This window comes from Polyodon spathula, chromosome 9 (assembly GCF_017654505.1).
Source record: "Polyodon spathula isolate WHYD16114869_AA chromosome 9, ASM1765450v1, whole genome shotgun sequence".
NCBI classification, from domain to species: domain Eukaryota; kingdom Metazoa; phylum Chordata; class Actinopteri; order Acipenseriformes; family Polyodontidae; genus Polyodon; species Polyodon spathula.
The window spans coordinates 34,475,641-34,495,040 of record NC_054542.1 but is presented as its reverse complement, the minus strand read 5'-3'; the positions used below and the strand labels follow the sequence as shown (position 1 = coordinate 34,495,040).

General features: G+C 38.6%; 1 protein-coding gene across 1 annotated transcript; it reads right to left on the bottom strand.

Annotated features, from left to right (window-relative positions):
- Nucleotides 1-1,618: 1,618 nt before the first annotated feature.
- Nucleotides 1,619-12,455, bottom strand: LOC121320701 (probable bifunctional dTTP/UTP pyrophosphatase/methyltransferase protein). Its single transcript, XM_041259274.1, has 14 exons — nt 12,156-12,455; nt 10,402-10,504; nt 10,080-10,211; nt 9,551-9,598; nt 9,286-9,350; nt 9,032-9,096; nt 8,018-8,126; nt 6,325-6,730; nt 5,608-5,782; nt 4,437-4,621; nt 3,835-3,967; nt 3,552-3,695; nt 3,218-3,340; nt 1,619-2,227 (listed from the first exon to the last, which is right to left on the bottom strand). The coding sequence occupies exons 2-14, from the start codon at nt 10,492-10,494 to the stop codon at nt 2,022-2,024; spliced, it is 1,884 nt and encodes a 627-aa protein (XP_041115208.1). The 5' UTR covers nt 10,495-10,504; nt 12,156-12,455; the 3' UTR covers nt 1,619-2,021.
- Between the last annotated feature and the right edge of the window lie 6,945 nt (nt 12,456-19,400).

Sequence of the window (19,400 nt, the reverse complement as noted above, 5' to 3'; positions counted from 1 at the left end):
CTGATAATATTTTATTTAACATCATGTAATCAAATAAACTACAAAATGATATTGCAAAAGTCTACCGGAAGTCATAATAGTAGTACGGTATTTCATGTTAGATTTCAATTGATCAGTTTTTCATTAAGTATATTGAAAATGACAAAGCGGGATGTAATTCAATATGTTACTGTAACATTATTTATTCAGTTTCATGAAGCAACACAAGTTAAACTTTTAGCCATAGCTGTCGTATCCAAACTATTTTTTGACACAAAAAACAGCATCCAAAAAGTTTCAATTTTTATGAATGTGCATGTCTGTGAATCTGTGATTTTCTAGTTGCCGGCTGTATTGCGAGGCGCTTCTTTCCCTTCCCTCTGTCTGAACAAGCATGTTCAAGGAGTGGAAGAAAGCAGGGCTGGAATGTAGCTTTTTATTATCCTGTTTCAGCAAGCAGCAGGCCACATCCTAAAAGGAAAAAGGAGGTATTTATTAAAACTAGCAGCTTCAAAACATTAGAAACCATATTTGTTAATCGACAGTTCTCACATTTTGTGTAGATTTTTTTTTTTTGTTTATCTCCTCAACACTTAGATTCTGCATGGCTCTCTTCAGTCCCTGCCGCTGGTTTCTGGCATGTTTCCAGTTTATCGAGTCCTCTGAATAGATGTTCCCAAATAAGAAAGTGCTGTTACCTCCAATGAAAGTTCCAAAAAGAAGTTCCTCAAAGGTTTTCCTATATCCTGATTTGTGACCTAATGAAGCCGTGTGGACCAGTTTAGTTTGCAAGGTTGCAAGTGTGTAGGACAGATGGATAGCACCGTTTTGCTATACTGCACAGCCAAGCATTATTCGTTTTCTAATAGCAAGTGATGGTACAAGGCCATAAAAGATATTTTATAAACCTTCCTATTACTCTGTAACTGTCAAGAGTTACATGTGGTAGTATAGATCATACATTGTGTGCATTGGAATGTACATTGTAGAACACAAAAAGAGATGTGAAAGGAAAATAGTTAAAAGGATAGTAAACTGATGTGACCACTTGTGCTGGTAACGTTCCCTTCTCCTAGGAGCAGTGTTAATGGGGAAGTGCGTACCAGGCCTGGACTGTGTCAGAATTGACATTTCTTATCTGAGCAGAGTAGCTAGGCTGTCAAACTTAGCTTAGCTGCTAACTGTTAATTTAGCTGCTAATATCTACAGGAGGTAGCAAGTATGAGACTAGCAAAAGTCCGGAAGACATTTGACACAAATATATTCAGAAATGCAACAACATGCGGCAACATGCAGATCATTTCCTCAGTAAAACAATGAATGTGCAAGAAGGTAGGAATAATCAAATGGATGTTTTGAAAGTATAATGTTAAAATCATTGAGGGTATTCAGTTATCAAGCAAATGATGTTGATTCTGTAGCTTAAATAGTAAATAGTATTAACAATATCAAATCGGCATATAACACACAATCTGCATTTTATTAACCTTTGTGTTGCATGAAGGTACTTTGAGAATGTAGAATAGAACTAAGCAGCCATTCTTATTCAATAAAACTAATGTTGCATTATACTGGTTTGTGCTTAATTCTTGTGACAAATGCCAAATTCTCAGAGGGTAATAAAGAGAGTCCACATACATTAAATTAAAACATTTTATTATGCTGAAAGATAAAACTAGTGTTCATTATTGTATGTGGTTATTCAGAGTGTCCATATTATATTACATTGTGGTTTGGTAAAGAAACACTTGACTGGATTCAGAACAATTCACTACAGTCCTGGCATATGTAATGTTAATTCTGTAACAGACTTAAATATTTGAAATTAAAATGTCTGTATCTCAATCTGTATTTCAATTTGCAATACAATTCTGTGGTGTTCATACAACTTTCTGCTACAATGGAAGTTAAAACTATCTTTGTAGAGGTTTGAATGAAATAAAGACCACACACTAATATTGGCAATCGCACCTTCCATTATTAAAGTGCACGGAACCCAGACACTACAATGGTGCAATCTTCTGGGTTGGAATCATGTCACATTACTGTTTAACGAACAGGATAGCGTCCAGAAAGTTTCCTGTGTGCTTCGGTTGTATTTCAGTGAAAGCGTATTTCTGCAGGAGCTGGTTGTACTCTGGCCCACTCCTCTGCTTCCCTTCAGTCATGCTGAGGGCCTGCAGCAGAGCTCTTGCGGTGTTCCTTTGCTGCTCATCCAGAACAATCTCAGCCACCAGCAGCCCACAGCCTACACATGTGAAACACAGAAATGGATAGAAAATGATTCATGTGTCAAACGTCCTGCAAGCATGCATCAAGCCTGCCACAACAAGTTGATGACAGAGCAGTGTTGTAAACGTGGGCTTCTAAACACTTTCCAATGCTGTATCACTCTATGGCCTATATGCTTCACTGCCCAAAAACTGGCTGCTGTATGTGTAACAGGGCGATGGCTAGACGTGAACCGGCGACCCCACACATCGCAAGCGTCTGAACCACAGTGGTTTTTAGAGCTTTTAACCTCATCTCAGCTTACCGACAGGACAATCCAGAACAGCAGCGAATCACACAACACTGTTACACATGCAGTAGCCAAGTGTGTTTTCTCCTTCTTGTACTGTTCTTATTCACCGTTTCGAAATGCAGATAATTGTTATGTTCATGACAGGCAGGAGAAAGTCCACAGCCAAGTTCCTTGTCTACGCTTCTGTGTGAGAAGTTTGTTGAAACTCATTGCTGCTTGTCTTGTATGATCAATTATGTCCAATACATTTATTCAAACAAAGCACTTTCATTTTAGCTTTGTAGTCGGGAAACATCAACAGCTCTACAATTTTTCCGTAACCTGACGTTCTTAATGTAATCCTGCATATTGTACTGGGGGCCTTACTCTTGTTGCTACGTAGTGCTGTAGTGTCCCTAGCAACCGGTGTGTGACAAAGGTCACTCCATGCTTTATGCTTCAAAACTGCAAATGAAGCAAAATTAAATAACTCTGGATGTAACTGTTTAATTGAATATCAATTGCTGACCTTCAGATTGGATAACACCTTTAAATTAAAAACCAAAAAAAAAAAAAAAAAAGACTTCTGGCCATCTAAATATAATATTCCTTGCTATTCCCAGTTTTCACAGAGGAAAAGTGCTCTTTTCAAGCGCCAGGTTTTTATCCCTGGATCCTGGTGTCTCGTAGTGACCTAACACTGTTTAAATGCTACAATTGATAAAATGTTCTTACCTGGTGTACAGATCTGAGAGATTTTGCTTAACAAAACATCGATCTTGTCTTCAGACCAGTCATGAAGAATTCTGGAAAGGATATACAGGTCTGCTTTAGGAAGATCATCTTTGAAAAAGTCACCTGTTTAAAATAAATAAATAAATAAATAAATAAACCAAAAAACAAAACAAACAAAAAAAAAACAACAACCTTTTGTTGGTGAAAGGGTGCATACTGCTCATAGCCTAAATCCTTAAAGACTAATTGAAAAAATGCAGTTCTTGACACCACCATCAAAACGCTAAAAAACAAATGATTTCATTTTTTATTTTGTGGTGAGAAGTCAGCTTACCTGCTGTGAACGTCACTCGATGGGTATCTTGTTTGTGAGGTCGAAAATGGCTGCTCATTTCTATAACAGCTGGCAGATCATAGACTGCGATAGTTAAATCTGGGTACATTTTCACAAGCTCATACGCCATTGCTCCTGTGCATCCTGGTGACAAAACATATCAGTTACGTCCTGTATGACAGCTAGGGAGTCCATTGGGGTTCTGATTGAGGCTCTTCAGTCTCAAGAGGCAGAAAGAAAGAAATGCCAAATCTGAACTGAACGTTAAGAAGTGTGCGAATACCTCCCACATCACATGCGGTTTTAAACCGAGAGAGGTCAAAGACTGCTGCAACATCTCTTCCCGTCGCTCGGGCAATGCTGTGCATGGCGTTCATAAAGCGCAGTCTCACATCTTTATTGTTGCAGTAGGCATCCTTAAACAAAAAGCAAAGATTTCACATATAAACTCAGATAGGAGGAAGAAGTACAAGAGGGAAATCAATGCTGTTCCCTAGAAAGAAAAATAACTTTTTTCAAGACAGCTCTAATATGTGTGTGTGTGTGTGTGTGTGTGTGTGTGTGTGTGTGTGTGTATATATATATATATATATATATATATATATATATATATATATATATGATACTCCCAGATTATGTTCCTACTAATAATTTGTGCTAAGAAAATCCTTTCATCAAAATTGGATAAGTGGCTCTCTAGATAAATGCAACAGACATTCTCCACCAATTACAACACACTAAAGAACGTTCTTAGCAGGTTCAATCTAACCTGGTCAGATTCTCTATGTGCAAAACTGTAAAACCACATACAGAAGATGTTTTAAAACAATTTGTTGAGCAATTTGCCTATTAAAAAAAATAAAATAAACAAAGGCACGTGGTCACCTGAAAGAGATCCTCTGTTTTGCTCCCCATGGCTCTCTCGTTCTGGTTAGTTCTTTCTTGAAGAGCATGCTCCAGGTTTGTGAACAGTGGCCAGATGTGATCATTACAGTAAATAATATATCCGTGGAGGGAATATTCACTGGATGACACCAGATACATGTTTGCTTGCTCTGTATTTTTATACACTGTAAAAAAAAAAGGGACTAATGTGCTGTACATGTCTACATCTAAATCCTCATCACTCATAATCTCAAAAGTATTACGTGGAAAGTATATCAGAAAAAAACAAATACATTTTATAGGCACTCCGGGTCTCCAAAGGACAACGACATTACTACTAAAGCCCCAAGAAATAACGTTCAACTGATTTTGAAAACAAAACATGATATGCCATATATGCACCAACATGTAATTATATATCTTTAATTCAACCACTTACAATTACACTATTGAGTTCATGGAGTTCACTTCTTAATATGACAACAAACCAAGTAGTACACTAGTGTATTCTTATATATATAAGCATCACATGCTATAAATACAGAATAGTGAATGATCATTCGCAGTATGGTTTTTATTCGCCACAGGGGAATAAAAAACAGATACCATGAACAATCATTCAATAGTCTTTATATTTTATAAAATAAATAACAATAACATTTGATATTAAATCAATTTTGGGATTATTTTACTCTTTAATTTTCAACACACTATGCTTTGACGTGGATTCATTTCGAACCCTGCTTATGGCCTCTTCACAACCGTCTTTTTAGATAGACCCTTGCAACCTCTCTGTGGTTTTCTACTCTTACCAGTGTTAATGAAGGGCCTGCAGGCTGTTTGGGGAAGCGAGACAGGCAAACCAGTGACACTATTTCTTCACTAAACTCGTTCTCAAAGAAAATCGGGGTCCAAATCAACAACAATAGAAATCTGAAATTATTTCAGATATTTTAAAACAACTGCCGACACGCAGTTCCATCCTGAATTTCAGCAGTGTGCCACTGGATTGGAATCTAAGCAAAGAGACATTCGAAACTAGTCCCGGTAAGCATGCTATCCCACTTATGTTATTAAACTTAAGTGGAATAACAAAACTGCGTCCCACGTTAGAGACACACATGCTTGTTGTATAAATACAATATACTGCATTGTACAATGAGGGACGTACCCAGGGAGTCTAATTGATAGGTTTTCTCCAACAAACAAAGTGCCACACAGCCATCAAGGAGTCGCTCTGTTCCCACAACAGAAGTCTGTAGTTTGTCAGCAACTTCTCCAACTTTCAAGCTACCATGACAGTTTAACAGGTCAAATACCTTCAGTTTGGATGCCACAAATAAAGTCTGCAACACAAACACAAGATTCACATATTTAATACAAAAATAAATTAAAATGCTGTGTATACATGTGTGTGCTGTGTATACATGTGTGTGTTTGTTTGCAACCCTGGTCCCTTGAACTTGACTCGGGCCACATTTCCAAAGTGTTTCCTCTGTTCTTTAATTAACTCCTATTAAAAGGAGAAGAAATAAAAAATCATGTCAATGTTACAAAATGAGACACCAAAAAAACACCTTGAGAGTCCTTAAGGGAACTTGAAATAGATAACTTGGTTGTTTGGTTTTAGTTTTGCAAAATTAAAAAAAAAATACAAAAAACTGTAAGTCCTACCAAAAGCAGTTTTTTGACTTTACGATTACAATGCTATAACAACTGGGTAAAATCCCAGTTCAGCGTTTCTTTAAGGGGTGCAATGTATACTTTACTACCTGGTGTCAGGATTGTACTTGGAAAGTATCTCACAGTCTAAGACCGTTAACCAACCTCCTTTTCCCTTCACAAGAAAAGTAAACTCAGAGTTACCTAAACTACCAGCAGTAAATACCTTTGAAGCTTTAAAGCCATCCAAAAGAGCTGCAATATTGGGAGGAAATCCCATAAGCCCTTTAGCCGTTGAACCCGAAGCCTCCACTGACACTGCAGCACAGTGGTGTGAAATACTCCTGTTGTCTTGGTCACCCAGTTGGTTGCCTATCCAGATTGCCTTTCTGTACTCTGTGTGCCTCTCCAGTCCACTCTCCAGGTCATCAGGGTTATCGAACGTTTCCACATTTGGTATAGACTCATACCTTGTGTGCCGAATGTCACTTTTGGGTGGGGGATGGTAGATCTCTGCCAGTTTCTTGCAGAAATGATTCAGGGGGAATCCCACAACATTAAGAAAGTCTCCGTGAACGTATTCAACCAGCATTCCTCCTAAAGCCTGAATACCATACCCACCAGCTTTATCCCTTTAAAATAAACAAGAGAAGACGGCAACAGATTATTACAAAAAAATAATAATAATAAATAATCTACAAATTCGGCAGGACATCAAAATAAACATTTCAAGATTAGTTTTATTTACCATATGTCATCACAATTACAATTCATTGGCAGACATGTTTCATGCACGCTACAAAGAACTATAAAAGGCTAATTCCATGACATTATAATGCTATTTCTATGAAGTCTATAATTTTATTTTCCTTTATTTTGTTTATATTTTCCTAATTAAACCAGACTTATGGTAACATGTCCCCCCCACTATGCTATACATATAAAGTTTGAGCTATTAGTATAATAAAAACAGATCATCATGACCTTCATTCACATGTACAAATGTAAGTGTGACAGCGTCGATATTTGTCTCTAAAGTATGTCACACACTTAAGCACAGGTTTACATACTGGACCACTGTAAGACTGTCTGGGGTTCTGCATCCCTGTACAGTTTAGCCTCTATCCAGTGTCGTAACTAGAGCGGACACTCTACCAAGGTCAAACTTAGGTTTCAAGCTATAGCTGGCAGTATTTATATGACTGCTTGGTGTTTACTATTCAACCTCCAAATCTACGTTACATGGCAAATCATCAGAGAAAATAAAGTCTTTTGTACTTTTCCAGAATTTTTACATGAACATCAGCAGTGGTGATGGCAAAAAAAAAACAACCGAGGACATGACCTCGGTGTCCTCATAGCTAGTTACGGCATTGCCTGTATCTGGAGGTCAGCATTGCCACTATCAATATAAGATTGCCTTGGGCTAGCTTCTGAAATAACCAGTTGCTCTCTGGGTCGATTGTATTCAAAAACTTCCCTAAGCTTCATCTCTGTACTTTGCTGCCACCTACTGTTCTACAATCATATTACACACTGTATATTTATGGAAGTGCAGTACTCTAGCGGTAAGCACTTTAACAACCAACCCAAACTATTCACTACATTTTAAAAGCTTTGCGGAAACACTAGATAACAGTAGTATACTTCACATGTTGAATTATGTTATGCAGTATATACAATAGATGCTACAATAGACTGCACATGTAAAAATGTACATTTGACCAACACAGACACATTTCTCTATATAGCCATTGATTCAGATACACCCAATAAAGTGTGTTAAAGAAAGCAAGGACAAAAGAATGCCCTAACCAATCAATTCTCTACAAATATGTTAAACCCAGCAAGACATTGTTTCAAATTGTATGTGATGTACACAGGTTTTCTTTATTTCTTTCTTTCTTTGGGGCACTTACATTGGTTCACCGCTGTGAATATATTCCCACAGGAGCTCCTCTGATAGATCTGCAAACTTTACTTTTGTTTCTTCAAAAAAATCAAAAACGTCATACTCCATTTGACTGTCTGTGAAAAAATAAAACACACAATCCAAAATATAAAAAAGGATACAAAACAGCTATAAAATGTATTCTGTAGTTTGCATTGAGCACTGAATCTGAAATCAAGTTTGTTTGAACAAGGTCGACTTCTAAATTGTAATCTCGAGAATATGTAATTTACAAACAATACTTTCACAATCACTGTGCATCTGTTCAAGTTGCAAGAACACACCATGCAAATGTGAGCACATTCTCTATTCTGTGTAATGTACAGTTATAGCAGTCCAAGACAGGAAGCACTGTTGTGTCAGTTGCATGTTTAGAAGCCTGAAAAAATGAAATTATTAAATAATTAAACATCTGCATGGTTAGATCTACAAATCCATAACTTGTAAATAACTAAACTGACTGTATGCGAAATGTTTGGCAGAGGATGTTAAGCAACAAGTCAAACGATCAGTTAAGGTGTTTCCTATGGCCCTTTCACCTCTGCACAGCAGCATGGCAGCCGCATGCGAATGGGCAGGTCAGTCACTCTCCAGATACTTTGCTAGACCTCTGGGGCAGACTTGTGCAGAAGGGTGTGCCTGCCAGTCCTACAGGAATGATGCTCGAGTGAATACTTTCTGTGGATTGTGCCCCTCTGGTTCACCCATGTTGCCATGACGGTTTGAATAGACTGCGATACCCATGGACCGTTACTACACGTTCTGGGTTTGTCATCATTTCACATCTCTAACCACATTCTATGTGCTATCTCTATGGAAATTTACCAGAAATGTTAGCAAGATACATAGGTTTGATATCTTAGTGAAAACATGTGAAAGTAGATTTTAGAATACATTGAACCACATATTTTTAGCGCATCACTCTAGATTATATTAGATAAACTGTAACATCCTGTATTAAATGTAAAATAGCTGCACTTACCAGTCTTGCTGTTACAGTAAACTATTGCAACCCCTGTAAACACACTGTGCTCTTTACCACTCAGCCTAGAACAAGATAATGCAATATATATTAATGTACCACAGAGCAGTATCTTTTACACTATCTACTGTGTAAACAGTATTGGTGTTACACAAACTAGGCTTAGCTAAACATAGTTCTTTACCAGAGATCTCACACAAGAATTAATTTTACAATGCAATCCATCTATATTTTTTAGCACATAGGAAACGGACCTGGAGAGCATCTTGTAAGCGTCTTGTTTGTCAGCTGGTTTTTCAAGAATTTCTCCTTCTATAGTCTCAAATATCAAAAAGAGAAATGAGAATTAGAAGCTATACTTTTACATTAAGGCACATTTCACAGACCAGTTCATTATTTCAACCAGAGGCACATTTGGACACTTAAGACGTTCAAACCTCAAAACTGATGTACCACAATTTGCTTTGGTAGAAGTGTTTACTCCAGAATGTGTGACAACTGAATGTTGAAATACCTTACCACTATAGTATCTGCTCCTATCACAATGTCTGGTGTTTTGAGGTGTTTCTGAAAAGACAGAGATTAACAAAAAAGTGTCAATAACTATGCACTGTGCACAGCAGGTTGTTTTCAGTGTGTAACAGAAGGTAAGAACTTTTTTTTGGTTTACTACAATTAGGGAGCCTTGAATTGAACAGCATTTGCTAGTTTAAGTTTGGCATAAAGTCTTGAATATCATAACACAATGCATTGTGTTATTAACTGTATTATAATGTGCACTCTAAACAGCTTTATATATTTCATATTCAAGAAGATAAGCAACTGATGTAACAGGAATGATTTACGAGTGTAAATTACTCACTAAAATTTCACAGAAATCCATTCAACTATTTTGAAGTTATCGTAATAATGGTTGCGTCAAACTGATTAATCAAGACCGGGGTAAATGAAGTTAAACAGGTGTCAGCACATGGTTAAAGCATTACTAAGACCAGGCCTTTTACCACTCACTGATTAACAATTCAAACACAAATCCATTGCAACTTACGAACTGCATTCTTCTTGCCACCTCCACAGCCTTCTGCTTCGCAGTCTCTACGGCATATAAATGCGGAGCTGCAAAAGAGGACTTGTCCAGGGTCTCCTTGAACCAGGAAGGAACCACTTCAAAGCGTAGTCCCTGGGACATGAAGAGAGATGATCATCAGACATGTAACAGCCCTGGAGGTTTAGTGCACACACCACAGAATAAGAGCACTATCAATTAACAACTATAGCATTGAGGCTTACTGCAGGAATTCACAGCAAAGAGAGAGAGTTAAGGGAACCCCACTACAAGCTCTAAACTGTCTTTTACAATGTTCACTCACCACATTGGTAAGAACCTCCCGTCTCCTTGGAGAAGCACTTGCCAGGACTACCAGTCTTCCAGCTAGTTTGGTTATCACCGGGTTCAGCACCATCTTGATAGCTCTGTAATTGGAGACATTTAAGGGAATGCTTTATATCTTCTGAACTGGCATCATGTTATAGGTTTATTATCCCAAGACACAGTGTGTTGAGATTTGCCACAGGAAATCTTAAAAAAACAAACACACAACAGTAAAATGTACTTTCTACTTTCTGTAAATGATCTTTGTCCTTAAAAATGGCAGTTTTAACACACTTACTAATTGCGTTTTGTAGAATTCATAAATTTAACAAGGTTTACATGCATCTAGACAGCAAAAGATTGATGAAACAGCAAACTGAGGTTTCTATGTAAATTATTTGCAGCTAATCTATTTGCTGTATCTACAGTATTGCATAGGGTTTGGCAACATTGTATTTATATTCATCTGGAAGAAACTGATCCCTATGGCAATTGCCCGATCCCTTTTTAGGGCAATTTGAGTCAGCCATTTTAGTTTATTTTTTTTAATATATTTTAATAAAACCAACATGTGCCAGTAATGTAAGCTAAATATTCTATGAAGTGGTTATGGTCACCTGTTTTCCCTTATAGTTGCCTGGATCTCCTTCGACAGGAAAATCAATTAAAACAATTACACTCTGGTGAGACTGACTTCTGGTATGAAACCCTATAACATGTCTGATCAGTTAAGGGCAGACATAGCGGGACCCTGATGGTTCACATTACTATTTTATTATAATAAAATCGCTGATTCAAACCGACCTAAAAAGGCCCTTCTGTATTGCTATAAGGGTCTCCTCAAGGGAGGCATACAAATACAATTTGACCAAACAGTATACAATACTGTCTATAATGTAACATAATGGCAAACGTGTTTTAAAAATAGTATTTTGTACACTCATTTTGAGAGAAGCTCATTGGCAATGCTGTTCTAACGGAGGATTACACTATGTAACACAATTTTTGTTCCTGGGTAGTAAATGTTATTTCCTAATTGCTTATGCCTCAAAAGTATACAAAATGGCTATTATTCCCCACAAACTTTGCTTTTGTGACCAGGACAGTGATATTTTGAAATATCGCTATTTCCAATGAGAAAACGGGAGCTTTTGAGTTTTTTCGTTCACATAAAGTCAGAAAAAAAAACAACATATGAATCCAAATGAACATGTATTTATACTAAAGTAATACAAAAATGACTACAAAAGATTTAGAAGTGAGTAGTTTTTCGAGATTTATGATTATAGTATAGTTAATCATCATTATTACTATTATTATTATAAGTATTATTATTATTATTCACACAAACCGTCTCTCCGGTTATAATTGCATTCACTGTGCACTTGCACCTCTCATGTTGCTTGTAAATGCTGTGTTTCATTTTGTGTCTGGCCTATTGCAACGTTACAGCTATAGCTGTAGCTGTAGACTGAAGGATAATAACAACTAAAGTAAAGTTGTGTTCCACTTCCCAGTACTCGTCACCAGGTACGAGCTCAGTGGCAGCAGCTGGAATTATCAGCAGAGCACATTCCGAACAACCACAAAAAATCGACATACATTGTAAAACTACAATTAGTTTGGGAGCAACAGTAGTAACCTGACACAGCAGTTCATTCAACACACAAACAAATAATTCTGCACATGGAAATCCGGATAAAAAAAACAAAACGTAGTAACACCATAAAAAAAAAATCAAAACTGACGTACTTTTATTTCTGATTGTTGAATGAATTCTTGAAACGATACCTGATCGGTCTCCAGCCACGCAATTACCTTCCAACAAACAAGAACCCCAGTTTAGTTTGCAGGAGTACAAGGAGGAGTCTATTTGCGCATGCTTTCAGTTGCACCAAATTCTGCTGCATGTGGTTATGTGTGGTGAAAGCACCGCGTATGCTGCCTTTTTAAAGTAGCATTATTTTATGATTACTGTTTTTATTTTTATTGTTTTTACTACAAAATGACAGTGCTGTATGTTTATTGAGTATTTCTGAAATGTACGTAATGAAAAGGCTGCTGTGTTAAAACTAGGCTTACTGCCTAAGTTAACGACAATGTTGAATACACACTTGCGTGGGTTTCGCAGAATTGTACATATCAAAGGTCAATTCCGAAATTTTCCTGGGCAGGGTCCATTCTCTGAAACGTTTTGGCATAGTGCAGTTGGTGATTAAATTCCGTACAAGACACAATATTGTTAAAACCAACCGAATTAAGACACAACGGACACAGTGCTGGCTGATAATGAATTTGTAATGCTGTGTTATTACTAGGCATTATGCGCAAAGTCTAATTTATTGTATTTTAAATAACCACACTTATAGCTGGTATTGTACAACAACCAGACGCACACCGCTGGAGTTTTGTTTTCTATTGAAGTCAGTGCTCTGTTATTCAGTAACGGAAAAGGATTTCCTGGTTAACAAAACGATTGCTTACTAATGAAGCGGTTCAGTCACGTTTGAACTCAGCACTGCAAAGGCTAACTTTTTCAGTGAACTACAAACTGAGCCAAATAAATACATAATTTTTTTTTTTTTTTTTTTAAGTTGCATTAATAGTGATGATAGCATGTGGTAAGTTCCCCGTAAGAATGAAACGCCCTCCCTGACTGGAGTATGTATCATATTGGTATATTGGGTTGCCAGATTTCTGCAGAGTTTTTAGCCCAAAGTCACTTAAGAATAACCCAATGATTTCTTTTAACTGCAGTAAATCTTAATATTAACACACAGGCCTGTGCATAAAAAAACAATCGAAAGGTTTCGTAAAAGATACCTAGGATAAACTGGATTAAAAAAAAAAAAAAAAAACTACAAGCCGTGTAGATGATATACACATCAGTGTCAACAAATTCGTACGAATTCTCTGAAGGGACAAATCAGCATTCATAAAAGACCAGCAACCGAATTACAGCGTGATCCGAATTACAGTGTTTGTATAATCTTTAGTTTGGAAAATTATGTAAATGTGTAATCAAATGCAATGTTTAATGCTGCTCTAATCAATAATTGTGAAAATCGTGCGTTCTTTGGGTGTAAAATGATGCCATAAGAAACTGGTATAAAATAATGCAGTAAGAAACTGGTATAATTTGATACATAGCCACCTTTTGGGCAGTGGCCAGTTTTTAGGCGGTTTCTTATCAAGATGGGCTTGATTCCCAGAATTGAATGCTAAGTTTCTGCAGCACCCTTTTTAGCCTAAGAAAATGTTGTTAAATGTTGAAATAAGGTTTAATATGCTTGCTTTTGACTATAAACTATTTGTGCATGTAAGACCATATGCTTAACACTGCCTGTTATAATAATATACATGAAATTGTTTCTCGTCAAGATAGGTTCGCATTTAAAATAGTTAATAATCATGTTCTATAGGGAGTAAACTGTCTAGTTTGACTCTGAGTTAAAAGATGATGCAGCAGAAAGAGATGCTGTTTGAAATATAAAATAAGAACTTAAACAAATAATAAAAAGTAATTTTAAAAGAATAGAAGATGGGTTTTAAGAAAGTAAAAACTTTATAACTTGCTGTGAGCCTGTCTTAAAGTTGTGCCAGAAAGTGGAGGGATAGTTGGCATGAAGAGCGGAGTTCTCTTATCTAACAGCATCAAGGTTAGAGTGCCTCCTCACCATAGAAAAATTGGAAAAAACCTTGATTATCGCTGGAAATTGGAAAGCTAAGTGCACAGCTAGCGAACCTGTTTTAGCTGGTTTGTGTGCCGCTGAAAAAAATAGGAGGTCGTCCGCAGTTCAGCTGAGTTCATGCTGTTAGGAAACTCATAGGACGGAGACATTATAGTCTTACACTTAAATAAAAAACAAATTATTATCCATGAAGAAGAAACGCTACATTGGAAAAACATAAGATGGAAGTTCCCTATAATATCTGTTAAGCACACGCCTGTAAAGAGAGAAGGAAAACTAATTTGAAGAATAGAATGGCATGAGGGAATATATACTCAGACATTAATACATATAATCAATATAATCATAACTAATAGTGTTGTATATATTTCAAACAACACTCATATATTCAAGACAATATTATTCTCTTTGTCTGCACATATAAAATAAAGGAACAGCAAGGGTCCTGTGGGGACAATAAGAGTCCAGTGAACTTTGTTTCACCTAACTTTTTAGATAGAGGAGGGGTCAAGAGATGAGCTGGTGGGATCATGATCGGATGTGTGGACCAGGTGTTATATTTTAATAAATTGCTGACACAAGGCTCTAAATTTTTAGGCTGTTGTGTGCCAAAAAGATAAGAATTGGACTTGATAAAGTTTCTCCATGTATTCCTATGGAGACGAATCCTATAAAAACTCACACTTTTCGCAAAGGGGTACCACATTCAAGACCTTTGCTTGACAGGGTGAAGTGGTCCATCACTTGTAGGTCTCCACAAGACCAGACTGATTCCTTTGTTCACGCTACTTTTCCTTATAATAGGAGGTAAGCATATTACTAACATTGTAATATCTCACATGTATTGGTTGTATTGCTATAAGGTTTTGAAACTATGTTTTGGTTTTAAGAGAGTGTTATATTGAATGAAACTGAAATATAGAAGTGGGTGCTTGTAGACCACTTGTATTGGAATTTGGTGGTCTGATCAACCTACCTTTCCAATATTAAAAGCATTTTAATAAAGCGAAAGAGCATTGCTCTGATTCGTAAAAATTAAAATGAATGAGTCTTGAGTGTCTTTCTTTCTGATTAAATAAAGGTTATATGGACATATTTACAGCTCGTCCAGTGCTTGAACATAAACCACTAGGAGTTTATAACATCTCTGTCCTCCTAACGTCTCCCTTGAGTTAAGAGTGTGTGCAGAGTAAACAGAAAATAAATAAGACCGAATAAAAAGAGTACGTGAAAATCTGCAAAATGCAGCAGACGTGAAAGCGTGATCGCAGGTTCGCGTGCTGGTCCTGCCGGTTCCATGCAGTTCAATGGAATGTAAAACCTAAGCGTTACAATATGCAGTGGAGTACTTAAATGTTGATCAGATTTAAAGTCATATATTAAGATAATTGTGAAAGTCAGCCTATGAATTTAGACTTGTATCAAAATTGTTGCAATATACTACTTATGTTAGCTTGCGTAGTTCAGGGGCTTCCAATTTCCTGTTAATTTGTACCTATTTTCTATTTCAGCCCTGATCACCTGCACCTGCTGTCTAGTGTTTCGTTTTGTGGCAAACACTTAGATGCCGTCATTTTGTGCTTCACTGCTAATCTAAATTTTGTTTCCTTTTACTGCAGGTCACTTCTCTGCGCAGCGCTGCCAAGATTGTCCTACCTGCTTCGGTGATTTTTCTCATCATTCAGCATCTCTATTGAGCTGCAGGAGCTCCAACTTGAGTCTTTCCTGCTACATCCAGCCTCCAGCCCAGCAACAGCGCTGCCCAAACTGCAGCTTCAGAAAGACTGGCCTAAACTTTCAAAGCTCCTTCGACAAGACATTGACATTCCCCTTGTCAGTGATTGCCTTGCCTTACGCTATTTAAATCCACCACAAAACTCTGTCAGCTGAATCTTTCTTTACTCCTCTTTTGCAATAAGCGCCCCTTCCCCGCTCCCACAGAGCCAGCACAATTTATTGTTCCATGAAAAGATCCTGCCCCGGATTTCTATCAGCTATGTTCAATGAATTAAAAGACCTATCAAGTCCATTACAAGCTCCATTTCAGCCTGTGGCGGCTTGTGATTTTGACTGGTCACAACATACTCCAAATACAGCTTTTCCACCGGCGCCTCACAGACCATAGTTACCATGACAACACCCTCATTGAGTGACTGTGGGAAGTGGGAAGTTGCCATGGTGACCAAGCAGCTTCATCAAGCACTGCAAGCCCTGTTCCTAAGTATCTTCCGGCTTCCTGTTGCTAAGCTTCACAACCTGTGAGGGTGAGTTAAACTCTCCGAATTGTGACATCTAAATTCTGCCTTAACTTATTCATATACATGACTAACTGTCCTAAATCACGTATCAAATATATTTATTAAAATCTAAAGAATACGCAAATGTTGTTCTACACAGACAAGGATTTTAATCACAATAAGCAAATATATTCTACCCTGATTCACCCAAGCCAGTGGTTTAATTCCAATCGTAACCACTAGGTGGCAGTTTAAAACCGCAAGTTCTATATACAGTCTTTTAAGCCGGTTTACTATCGTTGCGAAGCTTGCACACTCCAACTTTTCTATCCATTCATGATTCTGAGGGATTCTCAGAAGTTCCCCTCCTGCCTCAACCTTTTCCCTACCTATGTCAACTGACATTATTAAATTTCAACTCTGCCCCCCTTCGAGGACCTGGTCATGAAGCAACGCGCTTATCAGCTTTTTGAGGTGCTCAGAATCTACCGTCACATTAACTTCCAGCTTCCCTGCATCAAGGTCCTCCAAACCGACCAACTTCATCAAGGCACTTTATACAACTTTCAAAGTCATAATTTTGTCAACGTGAGCTGCCAGTCAGACACAGAACCATGCCCTATGATTATCAACGTTTCAGTCAGTGTCCTACTAGCGCCCAATAGACAATACACTGGACTCCTCCCGACCAAATCAGCAGGTTTTACAGAAGCCACAAAGCAAAGCATTCTTCATCCTCTCAGGTTCTGCAGCAGCCTCAGATCTCTGCATTCTTCATCTCTGCCCAAAGGCAGCCCCATCTCCGGCTCTGACTAAAACTGTCTTAACACTCAAAGACCAAAATATCCACTGCATTCAGCAGATCCCTACTCTCTGCAGCAGACCACCGCACTCTACTGATGGCAGTCCTTCGTTCACTATTACAGATCACTGCTTCAGCAGATCTCTGCTCCCTACAGCAGGCCTCTGCACACTACTGACAAAACTCCATCACTTACTTCCTCAGACCTTTGCACTGTTCAGCAGATCCCTGCCCTCTGTTGTTAATCGTGACTCACTACAGCAGATCTTTGCTCGCTCTTTAGATCTGCTCACTACTGCAGCATGCAAAATCTTCTTTTAGATTACTGTTTAAATCTGCAACTGCACTTTTCCAGAGCTCCAAATGCTCCAGCCTTCCTCCAATATGCAGATCGTGGCAGCATTTCTGCAATCAAGGCTAACACTAATCCCCATCTAATCAAATTACGGGGCACTTGACTTCCTCAGCAATCTAGTCATATATTTGCACATCCTCTCAAATGTTACAACATTAATACACGATGAGAGACGTGGTACAAGACTGGAAATCTGTCTTGATTTAAGTTAAGGAGTTAAGGAGTTCCGCTATTAGGAGAATGACTGGACTTGTTAAACCCAAATCTCCGAATGTGAGCTCACCTTTCCATTTCAAGCAGACATGATAGTAGCAAACCACGGATAGATCCCATATTAAATAACACATAGTATGGTTGGCATCTCATCTCTCTGCCTCGTTTCCAGAATATGGGCTGCAAAGGCACCAAGCTTCCCCAGCAGCCGATTCATATGTTCGTTCAGCCTCCAGCTGCCACCTCAGCCCTCAGTTCTAGCTCTCTTTCTGCCTGTACTTTCAGTATCCAAGTTCCGTCAGTTGGTTCCATCTGCTTCCCCAACCCCCATCCAGACTCCTCAGCTTCTCCAGCTGCTATTCAACTGAACCTTACTCCTCAGTAACTTCCTTCAATCTGCTCAGCATTACATGTCTGTAGCATTTGCCCCTTCTTCTTGTTCCTATTCTACAGCTTGGTCATTGTTTTTAACCTTCTGTGCCCAGAATCGGATAATCATATTCCTTCAATCAAAACTGGATCCTGGCTTTCATTGTCCACATTAGGGATTCTCTCCATCTCCCTCCATTCTGTCAATACCAACAGTTTGCCTGACCTTCCGTGGGATTCTTAAGAGCTTTCACCCTGCCTCATGCCTGTCTATATCAACAGACGTTCTCCATTGCTCATTTCTACTCTTCAGAAAGGCCGCTTCTTCCCCTACAAGGATCTACCCATGGAGATCATCTGCCTCTCAGCCTTCTTCAGCCTCCTCAGAAGCTCATAATTCACAATTTATTCTGCTTCTAGTTTCCCCGTGGCAGGTATTCATTTCTGTGATCTTCCTTCTGTTCAGATGCTTACTTTATCAATTTCATCATGATCAGTCCATTCAGTCATTCAGCTGTCAAGTATCAAGTCCCCTATCTGCCCTTTCTTTTCAACTTCAAGGTATCATTGATTCCTCTTGCTCCTATCTTCACTCGTCACTAGTTCTCAACCCACCCCTCCACCCTCTCCTCCACAGCAGGCCTCCCTCCTCGACTCCACCCCCCCCCCCCCCCCCCCCATCATTCCGTATAGATGCAGCCACCACCACCAACATCAATCATAGCCTAATCAAGAATGTGGGCAGCTGGTTTTCTTCTGTGGTGGATTCTTACATTAATTTATCCTCCTCTGATGTAGTTGCTGCTCATTTTAAAATTGCTAGTATTCCCGGAGTTGGGGGTTTCCTGTCTGCTGGCGTCTCCATAGGTTTTCCCCCGAATAAGCCTCAAGGGGATTTTTCCTCTCCAGGTATACACAGTCACATATTACTAAATTACTAGCCATCCCTTTGTTTGTCTTTCTGATTTTGTGTCTCATGAGTCAGCATGTGCTGTCTTTATTTGTCTCATGGTGTGGGTGATTTCGCGAGGAACCAGGGGTCTGTCCTTTGGGGGGCAAGTAAATCTCGCTTCCCCAACCTCAGAGCGAAGCATCTGCTTGCCTTACCTTCAGGGGGGTTCCCCTGGACTACACTCTGTCCTTTCACAGCTCCTGTGCTTATCTCGCCTCACCTCAAGGATCTGTTCTTTATCCTGCCTTGCTTTTGGGACGTGTCCGCTCTCAGTGCTCATGTCCCATACTAACCTCCATGCTTCCAGGTCACAGGCAGTGGTCTGGACCAATCAGTTGTTAACGAGCACCTCTTTACAGAAGTCTCAGATGCTGGGT